This window comes from Ptychodera flava, chromosome 19 (assembly GCF_041260155.1).
Source record: "Ptychodera flava strain L36383 chromosome 19, AS_Pfla_20210202, whole genome shotgun sequence".
Taxonomy (NCBI): Eukaryota; Metazoa; Hemichordata; class Enteropneusta; family Ptychoderidae; genus Ptychodera; species Ptychodera flava.
Genome location: NC_091946.1, coordinates 20,996,345 through 21,023,873, shown reverse-complemented (window position 1 = coordinate 21,023,873; position 27,529 = coordinate 20,996,345). Strand labels below are relative to the sequence as shown.

The window sequence follows — 27,529 nt, the reverse complement described above, 5'->3', positions numbered from 1 at the left end:
CATTGTTTCGTTATTACCTTGAAAATATAGATGGCAAGTGTCCATAATCTCTTTCCGTTTGATTAAATTGAAGCTGATTAATTTTGTTAAAAAGTTCATCTTCATCACATGCTAAATTGTGGACTTTACTGTCCACTCTGATGATATCCTGATACATGTATGAGAAAATTTATGTTTTATGCTTATAATGTCCATACATATATAGGTTTACACAAAATTGTGTGAGAAATACAAGGACTACATGTGTCTCTTAGCATTTTTAACTCACCTATCACCTTTGAGCTTTTTGATTGACTTTTGACATACGTTGTCACTTTAGTTTGACAGATGGTATTTAAATTGACACATCCACAATAGTACAAGTACACCCATACCCTCATCACAATATAGCGTGTAAATAGTTTGTTATCTCAATGAATTGAATCAATAATAATACCATTAACAACTCTGTCATCTTCACTGATTTGTTGTAACACTGCATATAAATAAAATTAGTTTGTCAATAATAGGTTATATAGAGAACAGGCACACTATTAAAGCTCAAAGGATTAAGGCGACCTACATATCTAGTAGCCGCAAGGGTTTTTTCAGGGATAACCATTAGATATAACAACAAATATATACAGTTTAAATTTGAAAATCTGGATCACAGAAGTTAAAAGTTTAAATTTACAATCAAATCCTTATAATATTCCCTGTTATAAGAATCCATTCACAATATGTGATCAATATGGCAACTGACAGATGTCCAGTCTGCATAAATATTTTTGAGACTGCATGTTGATATTCTGTAGTACACAAATATTGTAAAATATTATGAAATGTAATAGATTTCATTCCAAGTATGCTTAAATGACTGCTTGTTCTAAATACAATATTCAGGGGGTTTACCATGAAGCTTTGTCACTAGTGTATTGTAAAAGTCTGCAGAGGGCAATACCCACGCTTTTAGTCTCTCCAGGGGGTGCTACTCCAAGACACACAATGTTCAATTGGAACAGTGGCATGGGTTGCTACAGGAAACTATTATGTAGAGTTAGTAAATGCAATTAATATTTGAAAAGTGGATCACAAGTATGCAAATGGTTATTATTTAAGCTTTGATTAATGAATAGATTAATTACTTGTTTACTTGTTTGTTTGTTTTTCATCAAGGAAGGAGATCTTTAAGTTAGCGTGTGAAAGATACAACGCAGAAATGCAAAACCTGTCAAACAGTGGGCTTGAATGATTTTGTTCTTAACCTATAAGGCTCTAGTCCTGAAAAAAACTGGGATATTTGCAAAGATCCCTAGGTTCAAAATTACAAAAGATCTAAACCTCTGAGAACTGAACCTCTGTAGTGACATTTATGAGCATATAAAGTCACACACATACACATTATATATATATATATATATATATATATATATATATATATTATATGAATTATATATATATATATATATATTATATATATATATATATATATATAATATGTATATATATATATATATAATGTGTATACTATATTTATTTATTTTGTATATTTATTTATTCTGTATTTATTTACATGTATTTAATTATTTATTTATTGTTAAACTTGTGAAGTTAAATGAAACATGTTTGTATCAATCAGGGGTTGAAGATATTCAAGACCTAGTAGTATAACTTTTGATTATTTCTTTTTTCACTACTTTTTTTTTGTATGTCAATTACAAGTCTTTGTTCTACTCCCCAAAGGCAAAGCATGTTCAAATGCCAGCGATTTAGTTTGTCAACACAGCGTGGATACATGTATAATGCGCTGTTATTGCTGACATTTGCATTCTAGGTGCACATGTATTGTCCGGACCGGAATGTACTTGTCAAAAAAACGATGCAGTTTACAAATGTACAGGCTGAGTGGAAAAGCTGAAGACTGTATTTCAACATGCTTCGGGGAGCAGAAAGAGAAACTGTAGATGTAGTTGACATTAAAAACAAAAAATAAAAAAAAAAATTTTAAAAATCATCGAAAGTTACAACTAGTACTGGCCCTGTAAGTTAATTAAAGTTGTCAAGGGGTCAGCTGTATTCTATGACAATGTGGGGAATAATTTTTTAGAACATGTATTTTATCCAAAATTTTTGATGCTTTTAAAGCATAATGTCAGAATACACACTCAACAGTTAATCATAAATATGACATCTGGAAACAGTTACAGTAAGGAATAAGCATTCCATATGGCCTTTTTGGCAGATGTGCAAAATTCTTGTTCTCATTGACAAACCATATAAAAAGATAAAAATATGAAAATATTCTTGCTATTTCAAATTTAAATGTGTTGACCCAGGTTGAACAAATTCAAATTTGTAGCGTTTTGTGATCAAGTTGAATAGTATTCGAGTGTACATCAAGGGGCTCTCTGAACTCGAACTAGCAAATTTCCCCTCGCTCTTTGGCATATTGCACATGTATACCACTTCTAGTATTCATGTGTCTGCCAACTTGCAAAATTGCAAACTAAGCCAACAGGCCACGGAAATAAAATGCTGAACAAGATGTACATACTGTTAAATTTTAGAGGGTCAAAATTCTGAAGTACAGGATTGCTGTATGTATGGATTGTTCACAATTGCATTGCCCCTTCAAAGTGACCTCTTAACCCCAGTACATGTACGTTACTAGGAGAATATGATTTGTCAGGTGGCTACCCTTGCACGAAGTATGGAAGAACGCCAAAAGTCAATTTGTATTATTCAATGTAATTTGTAGTCAGTGTGCGATGACAAGTGTACATGTATAAGTGTGCTTGCTTTGTCCTACATATAGTTTACAGAGGTTTTGCTGTACAGTACATCAATCCTAGCGAGTGCTTATAGCTGAATGTTGTTTCACAGGGTACTCGATACATTCTCTCAAGCACCCCTGATGTTTGAATTTAGAAGAAAATTTGTTGTGACAGCACATTCGACTCTTTAATTAAATATGTATAATAATAATAAGGTTATTGTAAAAGTAAGACAAAATATAAAAACGTCAACATCAGCACTGTGCATCAAACAATTTCTTTACAATCGTCCCAAGTATTGTTTCAAAGATGCTGGTTAATTACGTCACTTGATTTTCATATTTCTCTGCGTTTTTTCCTTCAGAAATGGTCTTAGTTTTCATCAAGTAGCATAGATCAGCCTTATTAGCTCATACTTCATTCACGAGAAAATGAAAGGAACCATCAAGTTATGCATCCTGGCGGGCATTGCCAGCGTGTGTTTCATCGCTGCCGTCGCAGACACAGAATACGACATTGATAACACAACACAGATCAGTGTTGTTCAGCCGCGAGTAGGAAACACAACTGATAATGCGAGGACAGAGGAAGAGGAGTTGGAAGGAGGAAAGCATGGAAATGGTACAGGAGGGGAACACGACGGTGAAGGAGAGGAAGGAGAACATGAGGGTGTTGTCTTGGCGGAATGGAACTACGACTACGTCGAAGGACCTCTGATCATCACCCTTTTTGTACTAACTGCTGCCATCGCTAAAATAGGTATTTCTCTTTGTTTATCAGACACTGCAATTCAAGTTACAATGCTGTTGCTGTTGTGTCCGTGCAGTAATTTTCTGTGTCTGTTTGCACATATCTGGATGAGCGTGTCCAATGCGGATTAATCTGCATGGGATTAAATGTTGTGGCCTGCACTTTTAATATTTTACCCCACAGCAGATTAAGACAATGTCTTACTGATGAGTCTAGTCTATGACATCGTGCAGCAGTAGACGTACGTGTTATTACATGTAACTAAACCTCTCTATTGTTGTGAATGTGCATGGAGGAAGAGTTGCTGAATGTAAAACAACAATCCACAAAGTAATGGAGCTTCAGCTGCATTGCCTGACGTTGCATCCAAACAACAAATAAAATCTTAATGTCAGTACAGCATCCAAAAATGTGCCAAAGATTATGTCAATCACCTTGTGATACCCAATAAGGTACCAGTATATCATAAAACCTCGTTGGCACCCTTGTACAAAACACTTCTCAAAGCAATAATGCTTACTGTTTCTGCAACATACCATGTCCTAAATCATACTTGTGCTAACACTGCCCCAGGCCTTGAGTTACTTACATTCTGGTCTACACTTTTATACTGCACAGTTGCATTTCATTGGTAAAATCATTTGTTGTAGATATATAAAGTAAATAAGCGCTGGTGAGCAGGTGACTATGCCGAGTGATACATGTATGTAATATGAAAGTCAGCCATTATTGTGTTTAAGTTGCTATAAATCAGTTTGTGTCTGGAACCAAAACTGAAAAGTTCAGCCATACGTAGGCACTCAGTAGGTCATGTAGCACCCACCCACACATCTTTCAGTCCTATCTTGAACTGTACTGATTGCATTTATCCTTCATCTATCAGGATTTCACCATGCCGGAGTGCTGTCTTCCATATTCCCAGAGTCTTGCCTCCTGATTGTCCTGGGAACTCTGGTTGGCCTGGTTTCACTGTAAGTGTTCAACAAACCAGTGCAGGTGTTACTCAGGCAATATCATGCTCCACACGTTCATCATCGAGTCTCATGTACCCGTAATTAGGATTGACAGAGCGATAAACATTTGGGTCGATGAATGATGGAAAGAGCAAATCAGGCTGAAATTGATCGTTGTCTTAGAACTACTGCAAACAAAGCTCTTATAACAATTTGGTTTTTGTCTGTAGAGATGCGGCATGACTTTCAGCACTATTGAATTGGTTTCAAAAGTATCAGTTTATTGAAATAATGTGAAGCAAGCTCTGACATTTGAAGTTGTTGTTTCCAACTTATTTTGATGGTACTGAAGTTTAGTACCCAATTGAAAAAAATTTCCGCTGTCCTCATAAATTATGTTTTGGAAAAAACCTGTGATTGTTTCACTGTAAATTGGTTGTACCGTATATCTGTAACTTACACTGAAATACACAATTAACATACCGGCAAAATTTTGTCTGTTTCACTTCATATATGTACTCACAAATATTGTGATAGGACTTTTTTTCATTTGTATATTCCAGTGCTGTTGGTAATGGAAATATCCTTGTCTTTACATCAAGAACATTCTTTCTGTTCCTTCTACCTCCGTAAGTACAGGAAACATTTCATCAGATTTTTTTTCTCATACAGTTCATTTTATTTCAGTATCGTAGTAACCATCCTTAAAGTTGTCTGGCTTAGATTGATGATGTGATGACAATTACGCACTCAAAGGAAATTTTAGATTGAAAGTTAAGTGGGAATTATTGAAATGTAAACGCTACCTGTCAAATTAACTTTTATGCACAGTCCTGTGCTTTACAGTAATGTTGTCCAACAATGGTCAAACCTTACCCTTCCGCCAAGAAAGACCGTCACTGTATCTATTAGAGCGCCCTCTAACACCAGAAAGAGAAGTTGCTGCACAGCACAGATTGGTACAATAATAATGCCCCTGAGAATGTTCTGAGACATGTAGCTATTTATAGGTATTTATCTTTAATAAACATTGTCAGGTGAAAACAAACAAATTACATCAGTCTCTGATGTTAAAGGAGAATACTTTGAAGTAAATTATAGTTATGATGTGTTCATCTGTCAAATGTTCATACACTATGCAGTATTCATATGCATGTAAGCGTAAATGTATTACTCAGTTAAGCTTTATTTACATCCTCAGGGAGAAGAACGTAATATGAAATAGCAGTAGGACTCTTTTTTGATTAAGTTGCACTTAGTTGACTGCCATCGCTAACTTTTGAAACAGATATACCGATAGGGCCTAGAGCATCACTTTCCATAATTTGTTTGAGCGCCCTCTATGGCAAACCACAGTTTGCAATATCAAGCATTTCATCACATCTGACTATAATCTCAGTTTGCAATATCAAGCATTTCATCACATCGTGTCAAAATCCACCAGCAAACTGGTCATGATAGACTTCCGGGAGAGAGGAAGTCATGATAAAATGCTGAAAACTTTATTATTTATCTATCATGTCATATTTTTCTATCAATCCATTTATTTAGGAAATAACCCAATGAGCTGAAATGATTTTGCCAAACCAATTACTGGATGAAATGCTAAAGGATTCAACCAGCTTGCATATGGAATGAAATGAGCAATTGCTCAAAAATCTTGAAACAATTTAATGTCCATGTGATAGCCGTAGACCATGTGATACTGAATAAACCCAGGTGCATCTTTGAAATGCTCAGTGTAGCAAATAAATTTATTCAGAAACTTTGGGAGTGATGAATATTAATTTTTTATTTACACGTGGCTGTTTTAGGAAATCTCCATTTTGAATCAATAAATGTTCACGTTGTGAATTTTGTTCAAATGTGAATAGAATTTCTGTCAAATCTCAAAACCACAGACAAAGTATATTTTTAAAAATCATATTTTCTATATTCTACTACAAAAGCAAAAAATACAATTTTTTGTAGGCTTTAAAATAATTACGTATGATAAAAAATTGGTACATTTGAGAGTATGCATTTAGAACGTTGCCTATACTGAGGAACTGCATAAGACTAAACAATTACGTCTAGTCTTTAAGGTTTCAAATTTTGCTCAATAAGCAAAACAGTGACCTTTGAGTATAAAGAAGGTCTCTTTCCTGTGTCGCCAGTGTGTACATGGAGGATGAAAACACTTGTCAAATTTAACAACAAAATTAAAATTCTTGATGGAGGATGAAAACACTTGTCAAATTTAACAACAAAAATAAAAATTCTTGACGTTTTCAACAGATCGGTGCTGGAGTCTGCATACTCACTCCATGATAGGACGTTTTTCAGCAACTTTGGATCCATATTGCTCTATGCTGTTGTGGTGAGTAATCAGTCTGGCTATTATATTGATACTCTGATATCTCAGCTTTGTAGTTACACGTAACCTTCAGTGGTTTTGTTAAAGGCCAGCACCCTGGTAAATTTTACCTAGGTACCCAGTCACAATACTGGGTTTCCCTCTGTTAGGTCAATGCACTTCTAATAGGGAGCAATTATGTTATAGTACCATTATGGCTAATTGCACAATTTACCTATCTTCCCAAACCGTCACAGAAACTCTTCACCTTTCACTGCCATGGTTTGGTCCAATTCTTTTGTTTTCTACGGCAATGTTGGACTTCTACATGTGGTGAAAGGGTTGTTAATGAGTGCCTTTTATTGGAATTTCACATTTTAAGGTCTTTGCTTGTATTTTGTACACATCAACCAGTTCTGAGCAGTGCTATTTTATGGCAGTAAACCATAGGTTTCAATCATGCGTATTTCACAAGCGTTTCATTTAGTAGCGTATTCATAGTAGTTCAATATTATTTACTTTTACGCAAGGAATTGGATACAGTAGACAATTGTTGAAACTCATCTTTCTGTCATATCTCACGATTTTGGGGCAGTGCATGGAGGGGATTGGCAATCTCATTGATAGTAATAGAGCCTAGCCTAGATCCATGTCCATAATACACCATGAGTGGAAACACATGTTACCTGTTGAATACAAATTTACACACAGGGTGGCAGGTCCTCATCTCCACTACAGGACCTATTGAAAAAGGATTACAAACCTTCTCCCATGGTTACAACTGCCGTGCCCAGACAGTTTGAATTGATTTATTGAATTTTTTTTGAAGTCAAAGATCTGCTGTATCTAAATCAAACAATGGTATCACATTAGCCCAATCAATGCTATCTATAGATGACTATAGTGCCACAGAGGTATACATATATTTCCAGACACATATCAGTTTCCAGCAATCTACGTCATTTATCGACAATCCGAGCGGCTGCAGTGAGACTGATATGAGTCCAGGCTTTTAGGTGTTTTGCGAATGGCTGTGGAAATCAAAAGTCGTTTCGGGCACACTTGTAAAGACCCCTTTCCATTTTCATGCTTGGGTGATTGAGTCGCTGAAGTGAATGCTGTGTTTATGCGTGGTGATTACCGTGCGATGTGAAGTCCATGCATTCTTACATAAGGCAATTCCAAGTTCCATTAGCGGTAACCTTTGATGCGTTTTCCAGTGTCATTTCTGTTTTTAAACTACAGTTACCCTTACTTGTTCTGCTCCCAAACATGGTGTCCAACTGTGCAATGTTCGGCTTGTCCACAGCCTGTATGATTGCATAATGTTCACTGTTAGCGTCAACTACTGAATTTTAATCATAACGCAGAACTAAAATTCCTTTGCCAACAATAATTTTTGCCATTCTGCATGTTTGGATGTGTTTGTGAGCTGAATACTTGATATTTCAAAATACCTCAGCGAGAAGCAGAACCCCTTTGTTTTGCCAAGCAAAAAATAAGAAAAGTTACAACATAAAGTCACAACCACTGCACAGTAAGTGAGGTTACCCACAATGCCGCTTGATTTGTGCACTCAGACTTTATGTGCTGAAGGCTCATTCAGTTTTAGTCGTTTTTGAACAATTTAAAACTTTCAATTTACTTTCAAGATTGTTTGTTAAAAGTATGCTACCAAATAATCAATTATGTTACACATTCATGAGTAAATTGAATTAACAGCAGATATTTGTAGGTGCCAGAAATTCATATGCTTTTCAAGGTAAAGTTCTCAGCAACTGAGATGGTCTCTTCATACCACCTGTCAAGTGTATAAATTTCCTTTGTTATAGACAATTTAACAAAATCAATATCCTTTCTTTTGCCAACACGGATGCAGCTTAATCCCTTAGTTTCCTGGAAAATGCATGACTGTCAACATTATCTGTTGACAAAATTACAAAACTACTATTGCCTCCGTGGAAAAGTGCTTGAGATCTTCTCATTATTCAAAACGGGAAATCAGAAAGACGTGGTCATCAAAATGATGCCGTCAGAATTTCGAAATATGGCTCAAGATGTTCTGTGTACTGATGAAATTTGCTACAGTTTAATGAGCTATTTCAGAGTCTATGGAGAAATGTGGGTAATATCATGATACGTGTATGATACCTACCAGTATCTGATTGGTAATCATGTCAGTATATAGAACAACCTTGTGTTGTCAAATGCAATGTTTCACAGCGTTTGCATAGCATTGTATAGAAAGATTGCTTTTCCAAGGTATAAAATGAAGTGAATGGTACGGCCTGACTCTGTCCTTGAGAACATTAACCACACCAGTAACTTTTGAATTTCAAAAATACATGTACACTGTATGTAAAACTTGATCTTGAAGTTAGATGACTGTTCAGTGGGCAAGTCCCCGCTTTCTGTATCATGGTTCAAACATGGTTAAACATGGTTGAAACATGTTTAGACATGGTCAATAACCATGTTTGAACATGGTCTTGACCATGGTCAAACATGATTGACCATAGTTGGGCAATGGCACCACGTCCAGACCATGGTCAAACATTGGTAGTCTGAGACCATGGTCTAGCTAAAACATGCTGACCATGGTTGAGATTTGGCCATGATATCATGGTCAATCATGGTTTGATTCGGACAGAACAGACCGTGATTAACCATGGTCAAAGTCCATGCTTAATGTGTGGCCATGGTTTACCATGATTAATCATGGTTGAATTGGCCAGCATGATCATGTTAGACCATGTTCAAACATGGTCCTACACACGAGAGAAATTGTGTGACCATGACCAAACATGGTTGAACATGATGGCAGAACCATGATTAACCATGGTCAAACAATGCAAGGTATTGTTGCCATGGTGTATTCTAATTAACATTTACATTACTATGCAGAAACATGTATAGCTGTCACTTTCGCCATGTTTTCACTATTTTTGCAATTAGTAATTAATTATTTCTTGTTCTACTCCAGATCAGTTATTACATCAAAGTAGCCAGTTACCACTTTATGCCTTTGCAGCAACATACCCTTTACCCCTACACCAGAAACATGGCATTCACTCTCCTGCCAGCTTCCATAACTTTGCCATGTTTACACTCTAGTTGACATTACTAATTCTTGTGCTTATATCAGTTCTTCACACTGTTGACATTGATTGGTATAAACACTCTCACACATTCACACACAAGATGGAAACTTACCAAGATTTTTTTTGTTAAATTCCTACCTTACATTTATTGCTGGTGGAAATGCTAAATGACACAAAACAAAGGATGTCAAAATTTAATGATGGTTCTTTCACAAGATATCTGAGTCCAAGGCATCTTTCAAACGAGGTCGTTGGCATATCTGAGCATGTCCTTGGAAGTTACTTTTGATCCAGTTGATTGTTCCATCTCTGGGTGTGAACTTCTCTTAAATTACTGTCCATATTACTGCAGACAGAACTAAACAAACAGAAAAATACAAAAAGACATGATTAACAAGTCATCGTTGATGACACAGTCCCCACTTGTTAATCGGTACTTTGATTACAGGTCCTCAAAGAGGATAGACTCCTCTTCATTAGGTCTGTGATAAAAATACTTTTGAATGAATTCGCTTGATACATGTCTGAGTTATGGTTCAGGACATGAAAAAAATCGTAACAAAATGGTCGCACAGCGGCCATATTGGATCGCTCACAAACAAATTGATGTGCATAGCTATGACATTGGTCGATGTCCTTGTACCAACTTTGAATAAAATTGGTCAAAACATGCGGATATGCCTGAGAAATGGCTCTGTACATGAAAAAATCGTAATAAAATGGCCGCCTGGCGGCCATATTGGATCGTATCACAAAACAGATTGACGTGCATATCTATGACATAGGTCAATGTCCTTGTACCAACTTTGAATAAAATCGGTTGACATATGCCTGAGTTATGGCTCTGTACATGAAAAATCGTAATAAAATGGCCGCCTGGCGGCCATATTGGATCGTATCACAAAACAAATTGCCGTGCACAGCTATGACATTTGTCAATAAGCTTGTACCAACTTTGAATAAAATCGGTTGAAACGTGCCTGAGTTATGGCTCTGTACATGAAAAAATCGTAATAAAATGGCCGCCTGGCGGCCATATTGGATCGTATCACAAAACAAATTGACATGCATATCTATGACATTGGTCAATGTCCTTGTACCAACTCTGAATAAAATCGGTCGAAACATGCCTGAGTAATGGCTCTGTACATGAAAAATCGTAATAAAATGGCCGCCTGGCGGCCATATTGGATCGTATCACAAAACAAATTGATGTGCATATCTATGACATTGGTCATGTCCTTGTACCAACTCTGAATAAAATCGCACAAAACATGCCTGAGTAATGGCTCTGTACATGAAAAATCGTAATAAAGACCGCCTGGCGGCCATATTGGATCGTATCACAAAACAAATTGACGTGCATCTGTATGACATTGGTCAATGTCCTTGTACCAACTTTGAATAAAATCGGTTGGAACATGCCTGAGTTATGGCTCTGTACATGAAAAAATCGTAATAAAATGGCCGCCTGGCGGCCATATTGGATCGTATCACAAAACAAATTGACGTGCATCTGTATGCCATATGAAGTAATCCTTGTATCAAGTTTGAATGAAATCGCTCCAGGCATCTCAGAGATATCTGCGTGAACGGACGGACGCACGCACGCACGCACGCACGCACGGACATGACCAAACCTATAAGTCCCCCCGGACGGTGTCCGTGGGGACTAATAATGCAATCACATACACAAGTTTATACAATATCAGGAGAATAATCTGTTACAGCAACTGCCTGGGCATAGCATTATGGTTTGTGACAAATATCATAAAATGCAATTCAGGTTATACTTACACTCCCATAGTTGGCTTTAAGACCATTTTTGGCTTGTGTCAGATTGGTGTTTAAATTGTCATCTGTATTTCCTTATCTCAGCATCTGTTGCACCACCACAAAATAACCTATGACAGATCCAGCTACAGATCAAATATGGAATAAAAAGAAATGTGAACGAAAAAAGTCATCAAGTAACCATTTTGGTGACTTTGATGCATGTACATGCAAATGTCAACTAGTCTCCTAGCAACATATAATTTATGAAAAAAAATTACTTTTGGGTGGGGGGGGGGAGGGGACAAATACTTCACTGCATCTGAATTCTGATCAACAGTTATAGAAAGATATGACCAAAAAACTGTAATGTAAATGTAATGTAAGATTTCATGTAAAACTTCAGGGGAAATATTATTAATTAAATCAATTATTTGTGGGTTATACTGTAATGAGATGCTGAATTTCCAAAACACCTAGTAAGTCTTCAAGTTAGAGACATTCATAAAGACATGACTGAAATTATGTTTTGCTTTGAAATATTAAATCTAGGCAAGTGCCCCTCTAAACTGTGTCTAAGTTCGAGAACTTAAAGGGAAACCTAAGTCCAGCGACATTGACCGTTTATCCCTTCCAAAATCACCCTTGAATAAAATGCAGCTCAAATTTGCTACATAATTGCACGCGCCGACGACTACGGAGCGACGAAAAGAGACATTGAAGTAGACGACATTTATGGAAATGAGCTCGGAATCCCATGGGCGCGAAAGGGCTCATGGGAGGAGCGTGCGTGACGTCATCGGCGATACACGAACGTGTACGTGTGTGACAGCCTACCAAAGCATTGGAGTCTATGACTGCAGGAGTGCAGTTCTGCACGTTACGACTCTTTAATGCTCAATAGCATAAAAAATAGTTAACTGTTGTTCAGTTGAGTGCAAAAATCACTCAGGAAAGAACAAACTGAGTCATTACCGTCTTCCCACAGAACAGCTTTTTCGAAGACAGTGGCTAAAGAAAGTCGGGCTAGTTTAAAAATCTGTAAAAGATACAACGCTATGTTCTAATTCTTTCAGGATGATTGTTTTATAAGGGATTTCGGGATTCTGATACTGATACAAGACGATACTACAAAATGCGGTTCGTATCTTGACATGCTGAGTCAGCCTACTATCGCCGGTTTTAACCAGATAAATATTAATATTGGCGATTTCGGGACTCAAAAATCCGAAGACGAAACTACACAAAGCGTCTCTTATCTTGACATCTCGGGTCTGCCAAATCTCCGATATATAACCAATAAATATAGGCAATTTCGGGACTATACCTTGTAATATTGATATTACAAGATATTGGAATGACTTTTTGCCTACTGTGTATCGGTACGCCGGGTGTGAGAAACCGCCGATATTATATTTACCCGATAAATATCAATTGCGCCGGAACTCCTAGGCTAATATCGATACCAAACGATCCTAGATTTACTTGCACTGTGTGGTGTTGGCATGCCGGGTCTACGAAATCACGGATATTTATCCGATAAATATAGGCGACTTAGGACTTTAACTCTAATACAAGACGATACTTTGTCAAATCATGGATAAATATCCGATGTATATCAGAGATTTCACCACCTTTGATCTGACCACCCGAATACTCTCTGTCCGACTCTTAGTTCAAAAAGAGCATCCATGGCCGGAAGTCAAGAATACTGTATATTTTACATTATTAGATTTATTGATGCACGAAATACATTTTTTACATGTAAAGCATTTTTTTCATTAAATGTTCCTCGGGACTTCCAGTCGTCGAGAGGGCGGATCGGATATCATCGGGACTCGGGAGGCCCTTGCACAAATTACATTCTTTACATGTAAACATTTTTACTTGGCGATCGGGACTTGAACAGAGGACATATCGGAAATCATCGGGAGTTTGGGCTGGTCTAGTATGAAACACATTCCTTACAACAAGCTTTAAGACGATACTATTTTTTAAATAGCGGGCAAATATTCATTATATCGGCGATTTCATCACTTAAATTGTAGATCTGAGTAAGTCCGACTTCCTAAGTTCGACACCAGCTTCGAAAAACAGACGACACTATAATAGATTTGTCAAATCGCGAATAAATATTTTCTGATACATATCGGAGATTTCGCAACCTTAAAGATCTAGCCAAGCTCGACTTACACGGTAACACATACAATCAGTCAATCATTCCGTATCATTCACGAACCAAAAATTAATTTAAGCGACTCATACAGAAAACTCTGTTTTAGAAACGTAGCGTTGAAGGATCGCAGGGTCACTCAGTCTCTTCAATCCAGTTCGGGGTCTGTACAAGCACAGTGACTCCCTCCGCTGAATCATACACAAAACGCAAGCAACCAAGATATGAACGATATTTTGAGATGCTTTCTAATTATTACATATCTTGGACAGGTTCAAATTAGTATGGTTTGATTTCAGTCAGAGAAAAGTAATACTCAATGTCAGAAATATCGCTGTCCGAACTCTCCATAGTCGTCTTACGAACGCGCTGAACTGTTCACAGTACTCCTCCAGCTGCAAGCTACAATCGTCTGTATCGCCGATGACGTCACGCACGCTTCTCCCATGAGCCCTTTCGCGCCCATGGGATTCCGGGCTCATTTCCATAAATGTCGTCTACTTGAACTTCTCTTTTCGTCAAGCCGTAGTCGTCAGCGCGTGCAATTATGTTGCAAATTTGAGCTGCATTTTACTCAAGGGTGATTTTGGAAGGGATAAACGGTCAATGTCGCTGGACTTAGGTTTCCCTTTAAAAATTTGTTATGAAACAATTCCTACTTGTATGTTTCTTCTTAGTTGTATGTCTTCAACAGAAGTAAATGTTTGTATAATTGAGGAAAAATTTCATCCTGGTTAAGGCACGAAGTATGTGGATATAATATCAACATGTAGGAAACCGTAACTCCGCTTTGTTGTGTACACTCTGTATGCAGCTACGTTCACGCGTCACCTATTTACGGTAAACTAATGGAATTCATTCGCACAATTGAAGTGTGTTACTTGAGAATAACATCGATAAAAGACACCAAAAATTACGTAGGCAATTTAAAGAGAATGCACATTGGAAATTACTTACCGATATTCGCTTTGATTATAATCCACGCCACGTCCACAGGGAGTGATACTAATGATGGTTACCATTGTGCAATGCACATTTCTCTGCACGTTGATCATGGCGACAATGACATTAACGCACCATAAACATCGCTTACCGGTTTAGATACATAACTGACACTTACTTACGTTGCCGTCACGATGACGTTCAACGGCAATTTTACGTTAAATTCTGTCAAAATGATGATGAAAAACAGCGGAGTTTCACTCGGCAATTCAAGAGGCGCAACTGCCGTATTTCTAATCAGATTTACCGCTAAGATATGACCTGTGACGTTTTGCCAATCTGGCCAATCATAACGAAGTCTTCACCGGATCTATGATGTCACTAGGCGTGATGCAGTACAAAGTCCATACGATCGCTTTCGCTGTGCAGCATGAAAACAGCTGAGCCCTAGCGCATTTGAAATGCAAACGGATAGAAAATTCATCAAAAACACGTACTCTCGACTACCCAAGCAATACAAAGGCAATTATTACGATGATCGGACTGGAGTAATGGGCACCAACGGGCAGTAATTTGTACGCGGAATTTGTAGGACCAGCAATAGCGTAGCATAGCAGCAGGCTGTTCACATGTATTCATTTACCCTGACTCACGAAAACCAATAGTTAAAACGTACATCGTATTTCCGGGTTTACATCCATAAGTTGGCGATTCAGTAATGGGCGATCAAAGTCAAATGATGGTGTCGAAATGATTGTCAATGTAGCCTAGATAGTTGAGTCATTGAAATTGAAAAAGCAATGCAATGTTCATTTTTATTGCGGACGTGTTTTGCTCCTATCGCTATCGACATAGGCATATATAGGCGGCAACTATTTTGCAGTCGGCTTTTCTATATCAAAACTTACACTAGAACATCAGTCTCTTCGAGGACAGCGGCAGATTTTCATTGCTGCCATGAATTTAATTTGGAATTTTGTAGTGGCTTGATTTATCGTTTTAGCAAAGTTTTTATGGGACCTTTCCTGCCATATTATAGTATACAGCACAGTCCCTCCGTGACCCTGGGACTGTGTGTAACGCTGCCCGGTAACTCTTACGGAAAATTATTCTCTTTCATTGCTGAAATATTTTTTAAACTTCTGAAATTGTTTGGACACGTGGCACAAGCTATGTAATCAAATTATTCAGCGGGTTAGTGTGAAACAAAGTTTAGAAGACGATCGACATGTCTGGCATGCCCAAGTACAAAAGTAATGAATTACAACGGACGATTCTATTGGCTCTTGCAATACCGAATACTACGAGACGACCTTTCTATCCGCCAATGAAAACGTGTGTACTTACTGCCCGCTCTGATTAGATCCATTCAAAATGGCCGGTCGCAAGGTCAAATCGCAGTACGATTTCAGGTTTTTGAAGCGTACCAAGGAACAAGAGAAATGTAAATACGTGGATTCAAACGGCTTTCAAAGGCAATGGCCTGATTTTTTCTCACAAAAACACAAAAACTAGTAGGTCCACGTGAGTTGCAATGCCAATCATATCCATCACACCAGCTGATCACAAGGTCAAACCGTCAAGTGATGTGCACATACTATAATGCCAGGCCATCGCGTATTTTAGGAAATGATAGATTATATTGTTCATACAAATTGCAGTTGTCATTCCTCAAAAATTTCAATTTGATTTTCAATAAAGGGAAAGTGGTTAACGTTTCACGTAATTTGTCCTGTATGTGTTTGTGTGTGTTTTGTGTCTGTGTGTTTTGGCTGTTAGTGTGAAAATTAACAACTTGTTTGTCAATTAAGCCATTGCAAGCATTGTAATAAAGGAAAATTTTCGTTACGAAGCAAAAAATTTTCCCTGGTAATCTTTTCATGCATGTACAACTATTAACTTTTGATAATCTAAATATAGACTAGGCTCAGCTTTTGAAATTTCACAACATATTGCTAGTTATATTTTAAAAAGTAACTTGAGAAAACTACATGTATCTAACAAACAGTTAATCATAGCCAATTTGATGAACATTGAAAATTAAGCTGACATCAAACATTCAGGGTCAGACTGGTCAAACTAATGGTTGAGGTCTGCACCCTATCATGACTATAACTGTGACAGTTAAATTTTTCCTTGAACATGTTCAAACATGGTCACCATTGTCAAGTTGTCTGCTAATAATGATGACAATGGTCAATCAGCAGTACCATGGTCAATTTTGGCAATGATCACAGAAAATTTGGCTGTGATCATGTTCAAACATGGTCACCATTGTCAATTTTGGCAATGGTCGCACAAATATTTGCTGTGATCATGTTCAAACATGGTCAACATGGTCAATTTTGGCAATGGTCACACAAATGTTGCTGTGACCATGTTCAAACATGGTCACCATTGCCATTTTTGGCAATGGTCACTCAAGTCTTTGACACCATGGTCAGTTACCATTGTCATATCATCGACAACCATGGTTGATCATGGTTGTCGATGAAAAACCATGGTACCATGGTTTACACGACAGCGGGGTTGTCATAGCACCACCAGAGTGCTGGAATTAATTAATTGTTTAAAGTGGACCCCATTTGCTTGTATCCCATGTTTTACTGCCCAACTCTGGGAAATTTAATACAGTTTAGTATTTACCATGTACTGTATGCACATACTGTATTTAAATCATGTGTACCCAGTCTTTGTTGCAAATTGACAACACGACCACGGTCACATTATCGTAGTCACAGAATATTATTCCTTTCCTATAGTCTGTAGCCTTCCAGGCTGAGACATATTTTTCCTGAAGTTGAGAAAAAACGCAGGAACACAAAAAAGTGACAATTACGATTCAAGGCTATTTTTAATTAAAAGTGCATGCCCTCAATTTTCGGTGCAATTAGAACCCCGACACAAACAGATATTTATTGTGAGGCTATTGAGATATCATCATTGTTGGCATTAACGTGTTTGTGGACAAAAATGTAAAGACATATCTAGTGTTGTAATTGTACCGGCATTTTAATAACAGACAAAGTATTGGCACATATAAAGCACTTTATTCCATTAAATTTGCGATAAAGCGGTGAACAAAAAGGAGACATATGATGAAGCTTATCTTGATATCATTATTGTACCATTAATGTGTGTTTGTTAACAACAATGTAAAGATATATCTGGTGTTGTAATTTTACCGGCATTGTAACAACAGACAAAGTATTGGCATATATATAGCACTTTATTCCATTAAATTTGCGATAAAGCAGTGAACAAAAAGCAGACACACTATGAAGCTAATCGTGATATCATCGTTGTTGGCATTAACATGCATTTGTTGACAAGAAGACATTTCTGGTTGTGTTATTCTACCCAGCCTTGTAATCATAGACAAAGTACTGATATATGTATAGTGTACTTAATTATTCCATTAACTTTGCAATTAAATGGTGAACAAAAAACCAATATTGTGAGGCTTATCTTTATATCATCATTGTTGGCATTAAAGGTTTGTTGACAGAAATGTATAGCCTTACCTTTTGGTGTAATTCTACCGGCATTAAAACCATTGACAAAGTACCTGTATATATCATAGGCGGCCCATACGTATTGATAAGCTTATTATTGTGTTTTTCTCAGTTTTCTCTGTCACTGTCAATCCCTCTCCTTTTCTTCATGCTCTGACTGATCGTAGTAAATAAAATAAATGGCTATATAGCCTAACCTATAGCCTCTTGGCTCTTTATTCATTTTACACTCCATTACAAGGACGTATATCTCTCATACACACATGCTGTAATTGATTAGTCAACACAACTAATTATGCTAATCCGTGGACTTATCAGAGGGTGGTCAACATCGGAAAGATAGTGATGTTAATGAAAAAGGAGTTTTAGTAACCATTCCTATCTTTCGCGATGTTGACCAACCCGTAAAATCCCTGATAAGTCCACGGATTAGCATAATTAGTTGTGTTGACTAATTAATTACAGCATGTGTGTATGAGAGATATACGTCCTTGTAATGGAGTGTAAAATAAATAAAGAGTCACAGAGGCTAGGTTATGTTATATAAACCATTTATTTTATTTATTCCGATCATTCAGAGCATGAAGAAAGAAGAGAAAATGATAGAGAAAACACTGTGAAAAACTCAGTAGTACTTATTGGGTCGCCTGTGGTATATATAAAGTACTTTATTCCATCAAGGTTGCAATAAAATGGTGAAAAAAAATGGCCATAGGCTATGGAAGTAACTTTCTACCTGTAGACATGAAGCAAATTGTAATTATAGTAGAATGTTTTGCAGCCACTGCGCAAATGTTCAATTTTCATTTGGCATATTCTCTTTTGAAAAACTACATAATTCTCAATTTTTTGGCCAATGAATATTCTACACTGATAATTACTCAATTATCAGTTAATTTGCATATTCAAACAATACTCATTAACACACTTTGCATAAATGAATACAATTATTGAGGAAATTGCTCATTAAATTACAAAAAGTCAGTTGCTATATTTTCAATCTTAGAATGTTTGCAAATATCAAATATCAGAGATATTTGAGATATCAGAGAACAACCAGAATATGATTGTCTGCAACCAAGTTAGGTGTCTTTGTGACAACAACATAGATGTAATATTCACCCTTATTGAGTCCATGATGCAATTATGTCAAGAAAATAAAGCAAACATACTTGCCTCAAACTAGCTCTCATCTATGCCATCATTTTACAGAGAAATGATATTCATGTAGCTTTAGATAAATAGAAAGCAAAATTCTTTGGCAGCAACATAACTGGTGATAGGTCAAATCATTTTATTACACACAAAAACAAATGTAATGATTATTTCCAAAGATTTTGTTCCTTAGAATTTTATTAGATCTTATCGCAAACAAATGTTATTATGAAGGTGCTACTTTGTTGAAAATCATGAGACTATAGATTACATCTTAATATAAAAATTTGTTTTATCCAAAGTTCTTGATAATAATATCAATTTGCAATTGGCGTTCTTTATAATACAGTCAATGATGAATTATGCATATATTTGATGGGCATCCATGCTATGATGTTGGGATGTTGGACTTCCAAAATGTTAATACAGTAAATGTGGTACTGACAGCATTCTTGCCCTTAATTGTGCTAATATTGTAATTCCAGTATTGCTTGCATATGGAATTGCTTTACAGCAACGTTATTACTTCGAACTGTTCAATGCTTGACTTAACATTACATGTACTTTGAAATAATGACAACTTACTGGATACGTGACTGGAAGTCCAGCATGTGATACGTTGAATATATGTTTGATGGACTTCCAAAGTTTTAGATTTAGTGCACTTTAAAACATGTATTTTCATGAATAGTGGATAATAAACAATGCCAATGCTCAAAATATATACATTGACTCTTCTGTGTCTTGCTCTGCATCTCTGATCAACAACCCAGTGGTAAGTACATTAGAAAAGATGTGTACTATATGGTGTAAGTTGGCAGAAATTAGAAACTGCCAAAAGGTAAAAGACAGTGTTATAAATGAAAACTTGAGTGTAGAGTGATACCTGTACAATATTTTATTTATGAAACTGGCTCTACTGCATAGTTTATTTGCATTGTGTCACCATGGAAATTGCACTCTTGTACCGTGTGAGCATTTCAGAATCTATATGACATAAGAGAGTGCAAGAAATGTTTACCAACTTGAGAAGAAAGAGAATGACTCCAGACTGTATGTTTTCCTTCTCAGTATTTGGTTCCAGAGTACATTTAATTTCTCATAAATTGAGACTTTATACAGTGGAAAAAAGAGAAAAATCTAAAGTTCTTTCACATTTTGCACACTTACCTTCAGTTTTCAATGAAAAAAAAGAGTAGCCATTGAACACTAGTTTTGTCATGTATAAGTCGTAATACTTGTTCTATGATGTATTTGACTGCAATTTTCCCAAATTGCAAGTCACTAGTGATGATATGCTAATTTTAATTGCTTTATCAATTCCATGTACACTGTACTTAGTACAAATAAGATAGATATTGCCTGCTTTAAAAGGCGAAAATTAATTATTTTATTACAATGCTAATTTTAACTACTTTATTAATTCCCTGGTCACTGTACTTAGTACAAATAAGAGAGATATTGCATGTTTTAAAAGGCAAAAATTAATCATTTTATTACAATGCTAATTTCAATTGCTTTATCAATTCCCTGTACACTGTACTTAGTACAAATAAGAGAGATATTGCATGTTTTAAAAGGCAAAAATTAATCATTTTATTACAATGCTAATTTCAATTGCTTTATCAATTCCCTGTACACTGTACTTAGTACAAATAAGAGAGATATTGCAGGTTTTAAAAGACAATAATTAATCATTTTATTACAATGCTAATTTCAATTGCTTAATCAATTCCCTGTACACTGTACATATAAGAGAGATATTGCAAAAAGTAATCATTTTATTACACACAAAAACAAATGTAATGATTGGTTTCAAAGATGTTGCAAGACTGGCAAATCATCACAGCTATTTTTTAACACTGGAAAAGTTTCAAGAGGCAATATCCCTAACATAACGCTTTACTCCAGCATATACTTATGTTTCAATAAAAATTATACTTTTGTAATTGCATAGTGTCACGGAAATAAATTTTCATGACAGATCAAGTACCGGTAGATATTAAATTTTCAGGAAAATATATTAGCAAGGATTTTTACAGAGACAATCTTACATGGTTGGAAACATTTCATTGTTTGCCGCGCGCGGTTTCTGTCACTCTATTTAACGCTGCCAGCTGTGCTGTAAAGTTTATTCTCAATGACAGACATTGCTAATGATACTGATACTGACAATGGCAGCACATTGCCTTCCCCATCATTATTTCGTCACTACTGGTCGTGATCTTGCTCTAATGATACTCGCTGAATCAGTGAAAGTTCAAACATGATGAGAGAGAGGGGGACCGTCCGTTGCTAATGACGCCAATATGGTTTGTTCAGATTTCGCGCCGTTGACCTCAGTATTGTTATGTAAATTACTGCAGCAAACGTGGTACTTTCGTGGACGAGAAACTTCCCCCACCTGTTACCCAATGATGCCCTATTGAAATTTCTATAGTTATACTGTGTCATATACATTGAAAATTGTATCATATTTTGGAATAACCTTCCCGCATAGGCAACTACGTTCACAACTTTCAGTGTTTATCAAACATAAGAATGCGACAACCCGCAATGTGACCTGCAAATCTGAGGTCATCCCTTGCAACCAAGTGACCCGCATATCAACAGAGTCGTATCTCGAGATGCCGTTGGGTTACTTATAATTATGGCGTGCATACTGTTTTAAAAGCTTGATTTAGGCTTCAAAATTAACATTTTATATGAAATTGTCGATGAAAATTAAAATCATGCGGCATAATTTTGGCTGCGTGCATAATGGTTAGGCCAAATCATAGCATGATCTGCTATGGTGAAATTCAGATGAGTGAAAACATATGGGGGGGCGCTAAGTTTTAGAGGGGCATGAAAACAGCCTTGAGTCATGTAATATTCTTCGAAATGGAGAAGTTTTATGATCAGGAAATTCGAATTGGGATCAGGAAATCATAAAAACTAAGGACGTGTAAAGAAGAGAGCCTTAGGGTGAAAAACGGAGGGAGGTTTTTGATAAAAAATGATAGAAATTTTAGCAAAAGTCTCTTAAAATAAATAAATCTTTTAGCCACAATTAAATGCACCATATACTTTTTATGGATGAAAAGTTTTGATTTTATTCCATACGATGAATCTTAATTTTGATTGTCAACGGTAATTCATACAGATTGACCACCCCTACTATTCCAATTGACGAACCATAGTCCAAGAATGCACACAACTTTGTGCAGTGGATTTATGCACCATCTGTATGAAGTACCACCTTTGATGCTTCTTTGATTTACTGCCTGTGGAAAGCTTGACAAACACAAAGAAGCATTTTAACTTTTAGAAAATGATAAATTGAATAAGAGGATATTCTGAAAATGTCAAATACTGAGAAAAAATGCGCAAATATTCAGAGTAAACAGTTTAACTGACTGGTCAGTCAAAATGACGGAAAAAACAATGGAAATGTTTATGATCAAAAGTTTTTGAGATGCGCACATTTTAACAAATACAGAAATTATTAACATTATAAATATAAGACCAAACTATTTTTTCAGGGATGGGACAGGTCCGAAATGAGGGGTGAGAGACAAAGGCACTCCTATTGGTGCATGTGGATGCAGCCACACCATTCAATTAGCATACTTATTCACTGTTTTGTGTTCAAGTTCCATATTGTACTGACTGTCATACAAGGATAACATAAGCAAATCAAATCAAATTAGAAAAGGATCAATGCTGTTGTGTGGATTTTGCTGATCATGGCAGATTTTAATATTTCGCCCTATATATTTGGTATCCGGCAAAGGCATATTTTGATGTAAAGTCAAAATTAACACTACATTGCTGACAATATATGTTACCTTTTCTGCATGAACTTTTCTTTTTTTAAATTATAGTGTAATGGTACTTCAAACAGATTAACAATTATTTTGATGTCAACCCATAATTTTACATCACAAAGACTGTAATTTTTCCACATTGAACTATCTTTAGGCAGTTTATACTGTAGCTTAGAATTTTTTTGATTGATATATTTAATCATCTTTTGGGTTCTTTGGGTCCATATCCTACCTCATGCCCCTACATCATCAACTATTTGCCAACAACTCCATGCCAACAACCAATTACCTGACCGGGCCACACATTAGAGAAGCTACAGTGTCCATTGACGGTATTTTTGTGAATGCAGCCTAAATACTTTGTTTTGCGCCCACGCAAAATTTAGAAAGTGAAATGTGTAAATGGTTCAAAAACAATTTTAGAAAATTTGATAGTCGCTAAATGTACATTGTTTCCATGTAAAATGAGTGCCAAGAATTAAAAGCAGAAACTACTTGTTCACCTTAATTTACTCAACAGTCAGTGGTTGAAATTGATTTTTTCTGCCAACCTTTCACACTGTATCAGGTTTTGCAAACTGCATAAGCTTCTCAGTGCCTACACACAGACAGGGTTTACGCAGATAGTTTATCGAAAATATGTTCCAAGTCATCCTCCACGCCTCAGTTTTTTTTTTTCATGGATTATGGCTCATGAAATGTAGGTTAATAATACTCTGAGGCTATAGGCATGCTAACAGAGTATCGCATTTCACAAGACTTCTTCAGCCCTGATGTCATGTGGCTTTATCCGCCCCTGCTAGGCATGCTAACCCATGAACTGCAAGTATATCGCGTTTCACAAGTACTTCACCCGGGGATGACATGTGACTTCATGCATTATTTTGGGATTTCTTTGAAATCTCATTGTCAGTCAGTCAGTCAGCCAGCCAGTCAGTCAAATCATTTTGATTTGAAAGAAAAATTTGTATAAAATTTTGCCTGTTTAAACGACTGAATGTACAGCATTCAACAGTTTCTGGCAAAGATCACAATACATGCTGTATTCTTTCAACATGCACAGTGTGCAGTTTGGTCTTGCATAGTGCAGTGTGCATGTGGGAATTTCGAGCCATGACAGCGTGACAATACGCTTTATGCATGCAGGCATTGTAAAAGTATGTTTTACAAAGTTTTTAAACAGATTTGTCAGCAGAGATTAAGCTACATGTATGCATTTAAATCCACTGAGTTTTTTTCCATGAAACGTCCAAAACCTATACATGTAGCACAGTACAATAAATTACCCACAAGTCTTTTTGACTTTTACCAATTAGTTTTCTTATAAATTTTTCCAGTTTTGCATGAAAGCAATAATGTAAGGCCTCTAGATAATTGATTAATTATATCCATTAAAAGCATGTTTAGATATTTCAGTATAAATTTCAAAGAAACCGTTAAATAACCATAAAAGTCATATTCTGCAGGCACTACAAATGCCATACTTTCGACAACAAACTGAAGGGGTCATTCTCTGAGAAAAGTCAGCATGTACATTTGTCTCTTCTATTTGGAAAAGGTCATTATCCTTTTGAGTCTCCCTACTTTTCATCACATTATTCTGTATGGCTAAGGATACAATCAGTGGAAAATTTTATAAAAATGCTATCTCCTGTCTCAATCAAGTGTACTTTTCTTTAATCATATAAAATGGGAATGGAGAAGAATAAGTGTCTTTACAAGTACATTTTCCAAATTAGACTATGAATTTGTGTACACATGGGAAACATGGTAGACTTCACTGAGGAATCTCATGGTACAAATCATGATGAATTATGGGAAATCTCCTATACTGTGTGTAGGGACTCAAAACAAGAAATAAAATTATTACTTCAGCCTCATTATCAACAGAGTATATTCATTGGTTTTTTATCATGACCCCATCCGTCCCAATATATATTGAAAAATGGTTCAAAAATGTTAATTAAGCAAAGAAATTGATCATTTCAAACTTGTCCTTCATGTTCTCTGTAAAATGCCACAAATTTGCATTGTACTTTGTAGTTCAAAGAAACATTATTCATAGATGAAGCGCAGCCAGTTTTGATATACCCAGGCAGTTTACCGTTACTAAACATTGCAACGACTTCACTCACTACGCAGTACTTGGAATACGTGCATCGGGATAAAAATGTCTGCGTCAATCAGCGCAACAGCCGTCAGCAAACAAATGAAATATGAAGCATCCAGCTTAACCTGTTTTTACCGACTCCGTTGTGAGGCATTCAACTTTAATAATCCGCTAAAAGTTTTACCGGCTCAATTGTGATCTACTCAGCTAAACCTGTTTTTACCGGCACAATTGTGAGCTATTGAAAAAGCCGTCATATGAGGGTATATTCAGGCTATGACTCTTAATACTGGAGAAAACAATTCTGCATTCAGATGAGGTCAGATTGGATCATACAACATGCTGAAGCTGAAGGCTGTATGTCTACTGTGCTATTTACATTCTACAAGGTGTAACTTTTGATGAATTGAGTAATTTCTCAGCCTGTTGTGCAGCGATTTTTGAACAGCTTGGCCTAAGTACATGTACAGTACCATATGGCCTCCTAAAGCACGCCTCATGTTGTCACAAAACAGTCAAATTTGACCACTAAGGATTCACTTTTTTTGGATATTTAGAGCTACATCCTCAGAATCTGAATCCAAAATTAACCTTGGCGTCTGGTATTCAGGCTCACATTCTCAGAATCTGAATCCAAAATTTGTCCCAAAGTGAACATGTAAAAAACTAGAATCATTTGTGATATTTCAAGAATTACCAACTCAAATTTGATGAAACTTGGTACAGATGTTGATATACCAGAGCTGTAATATATGTAGTTGCAAAGATATTTAGAGGTGTCCTATCAATTACCAGTAGTTGCTAATTTGCTCATTTTATGAATTTTCCTAATAAGTGTGCTTTGTCCAGAAATACTGTATTAAATTTAATGAAACGTGGCGCAGATGTAAAACTCTCAGTACTATTAAGAGTGTACAAAGACATTTTAGCAGTATCAGGTCAAGTAATTCCTAATTTGCATATTTGATGACCTTTTCTAATTAGTGTGATATGTCTAGAAATACTGCAGCAAATTCAATGAAACCCCTGGTACTGAGAGTTCGATCAACATCTGTACCAGGTTTCATTAAATTTCATGCCGTATTTCTGGACATAGCACACTGATCAGGCAAGTTCATTAAAAATGCAAATTGGTAATTAATTGACATGTACTATAATAGTGTGCAAAGACATTTAGCAGAACTATGTCAATAAAATGCGAATTTACATATTTAATGAACTTTCACAATTAGTGTGATTAAAGTCTAGAACTACCGCATCAAATTTTGATGAAAAGTGGTACAATTAATTAAAGTCAAAATCTTGAAGTATAAGAAATTCCGTATGTGAAGTACACATCATGAATTTAGACAGCGTTTGACATAATTCTACATGATGGGATTATTTTCTTCCACTAGTCTACGATTTTTCAGTCTCAAGGGAGGCCAGGGGGTCAGGCTCACCGGGAACGATATCACTAGCTTTAAATGGAACAAGGGTCTATCCTTGCGGATTTCTACTCAAGAATTGACTGGACTAAAATAGCAAAAAGCTATCACAGAGACAGACAGAAACCTGAGTTTCCTAGGAAGGCCCTGCATGGGTAGTTGTGTCAGGTTTATGAACATGTTTTCATAAAATTGCAAACTGAAAAGGATTTTGATGACCCAGTAGTGCTGACAGAAGTGAATTAGGGCATTAATAATGGATTTTTTGTGTGTGTTCAGAAATTTGCGTCGACTCAAGAGACGTGCAGGTAGAGGAGCGTGTCCAAATGTCAAGTGGAAATGGCACTCGTTAATAGCTCTGCAGTCGCTAAAAGTTGAAAGATTTCTGGAACCCTGTCATTTAACAGCTTGATCCTTTTGTCCTTTCACAGTTTAGTTTATAAAGGACATCTAGGTTTGGTCACGCAGTTCAACAAACTTGGGAATCGTGATATCGCAAATTGCCTTAAAATTTCCAACTCTCATAATCATGGACATGTACATGCAGGTACAGTAAAGTGCAGTCTAGATGAAGCAACTGCTTGCTTGGATAATTGTAAAGATGAGGTATCAGTGATGGTATGTTTTTTAAATACTATAGACTATAGTCTATAGAAGCTATTGGGATGGGTATCCGTCCGGCGTCAGTCTGTATGTATGTATGTATGTATGTATGTATGTCCGTTTGTGAGGC

General features: G+C 36.4%; 1 protein-coding gene across 4 annotated transcripts in view; it reads left to right on the top strand.

Annotated features, from left to right (window-relative positions):
- The window catches only part of LOC139118885 (Na(+)/H(+) exchanger beta-like), a 125,992-nt gene that overhangs the window by 25,304 nt on the left and 73,159 nt on the right, over positions 1-27,529 (top strand). For all 4 annotated transcript variants that reach the window (XM_070682441.1, XM_070682442.1, XM_070682439.1 and 1 more), the window contains exons 2-5: positions 3,118-3,512; positions 4,387-4,474; positions 5,020-5,085; positions 6,734-6,815. In XM_070682441.1, the coding sequence (XP_070538542.1) occupies positions 3,185-3,512; positions 4,387-4,474; positions 5,020-5,085; positions 6,734-6,815 (564 nt within the window). In that variant the 5' untranslated portion in view covers positions 3,118-3,184. The remainder of the gene's footprint in view (positions 1-3,117; positions 3,513-4,386; positions 4,475-5,019; positions 5,086-6,733; positions 6,816-27,529) is intronic.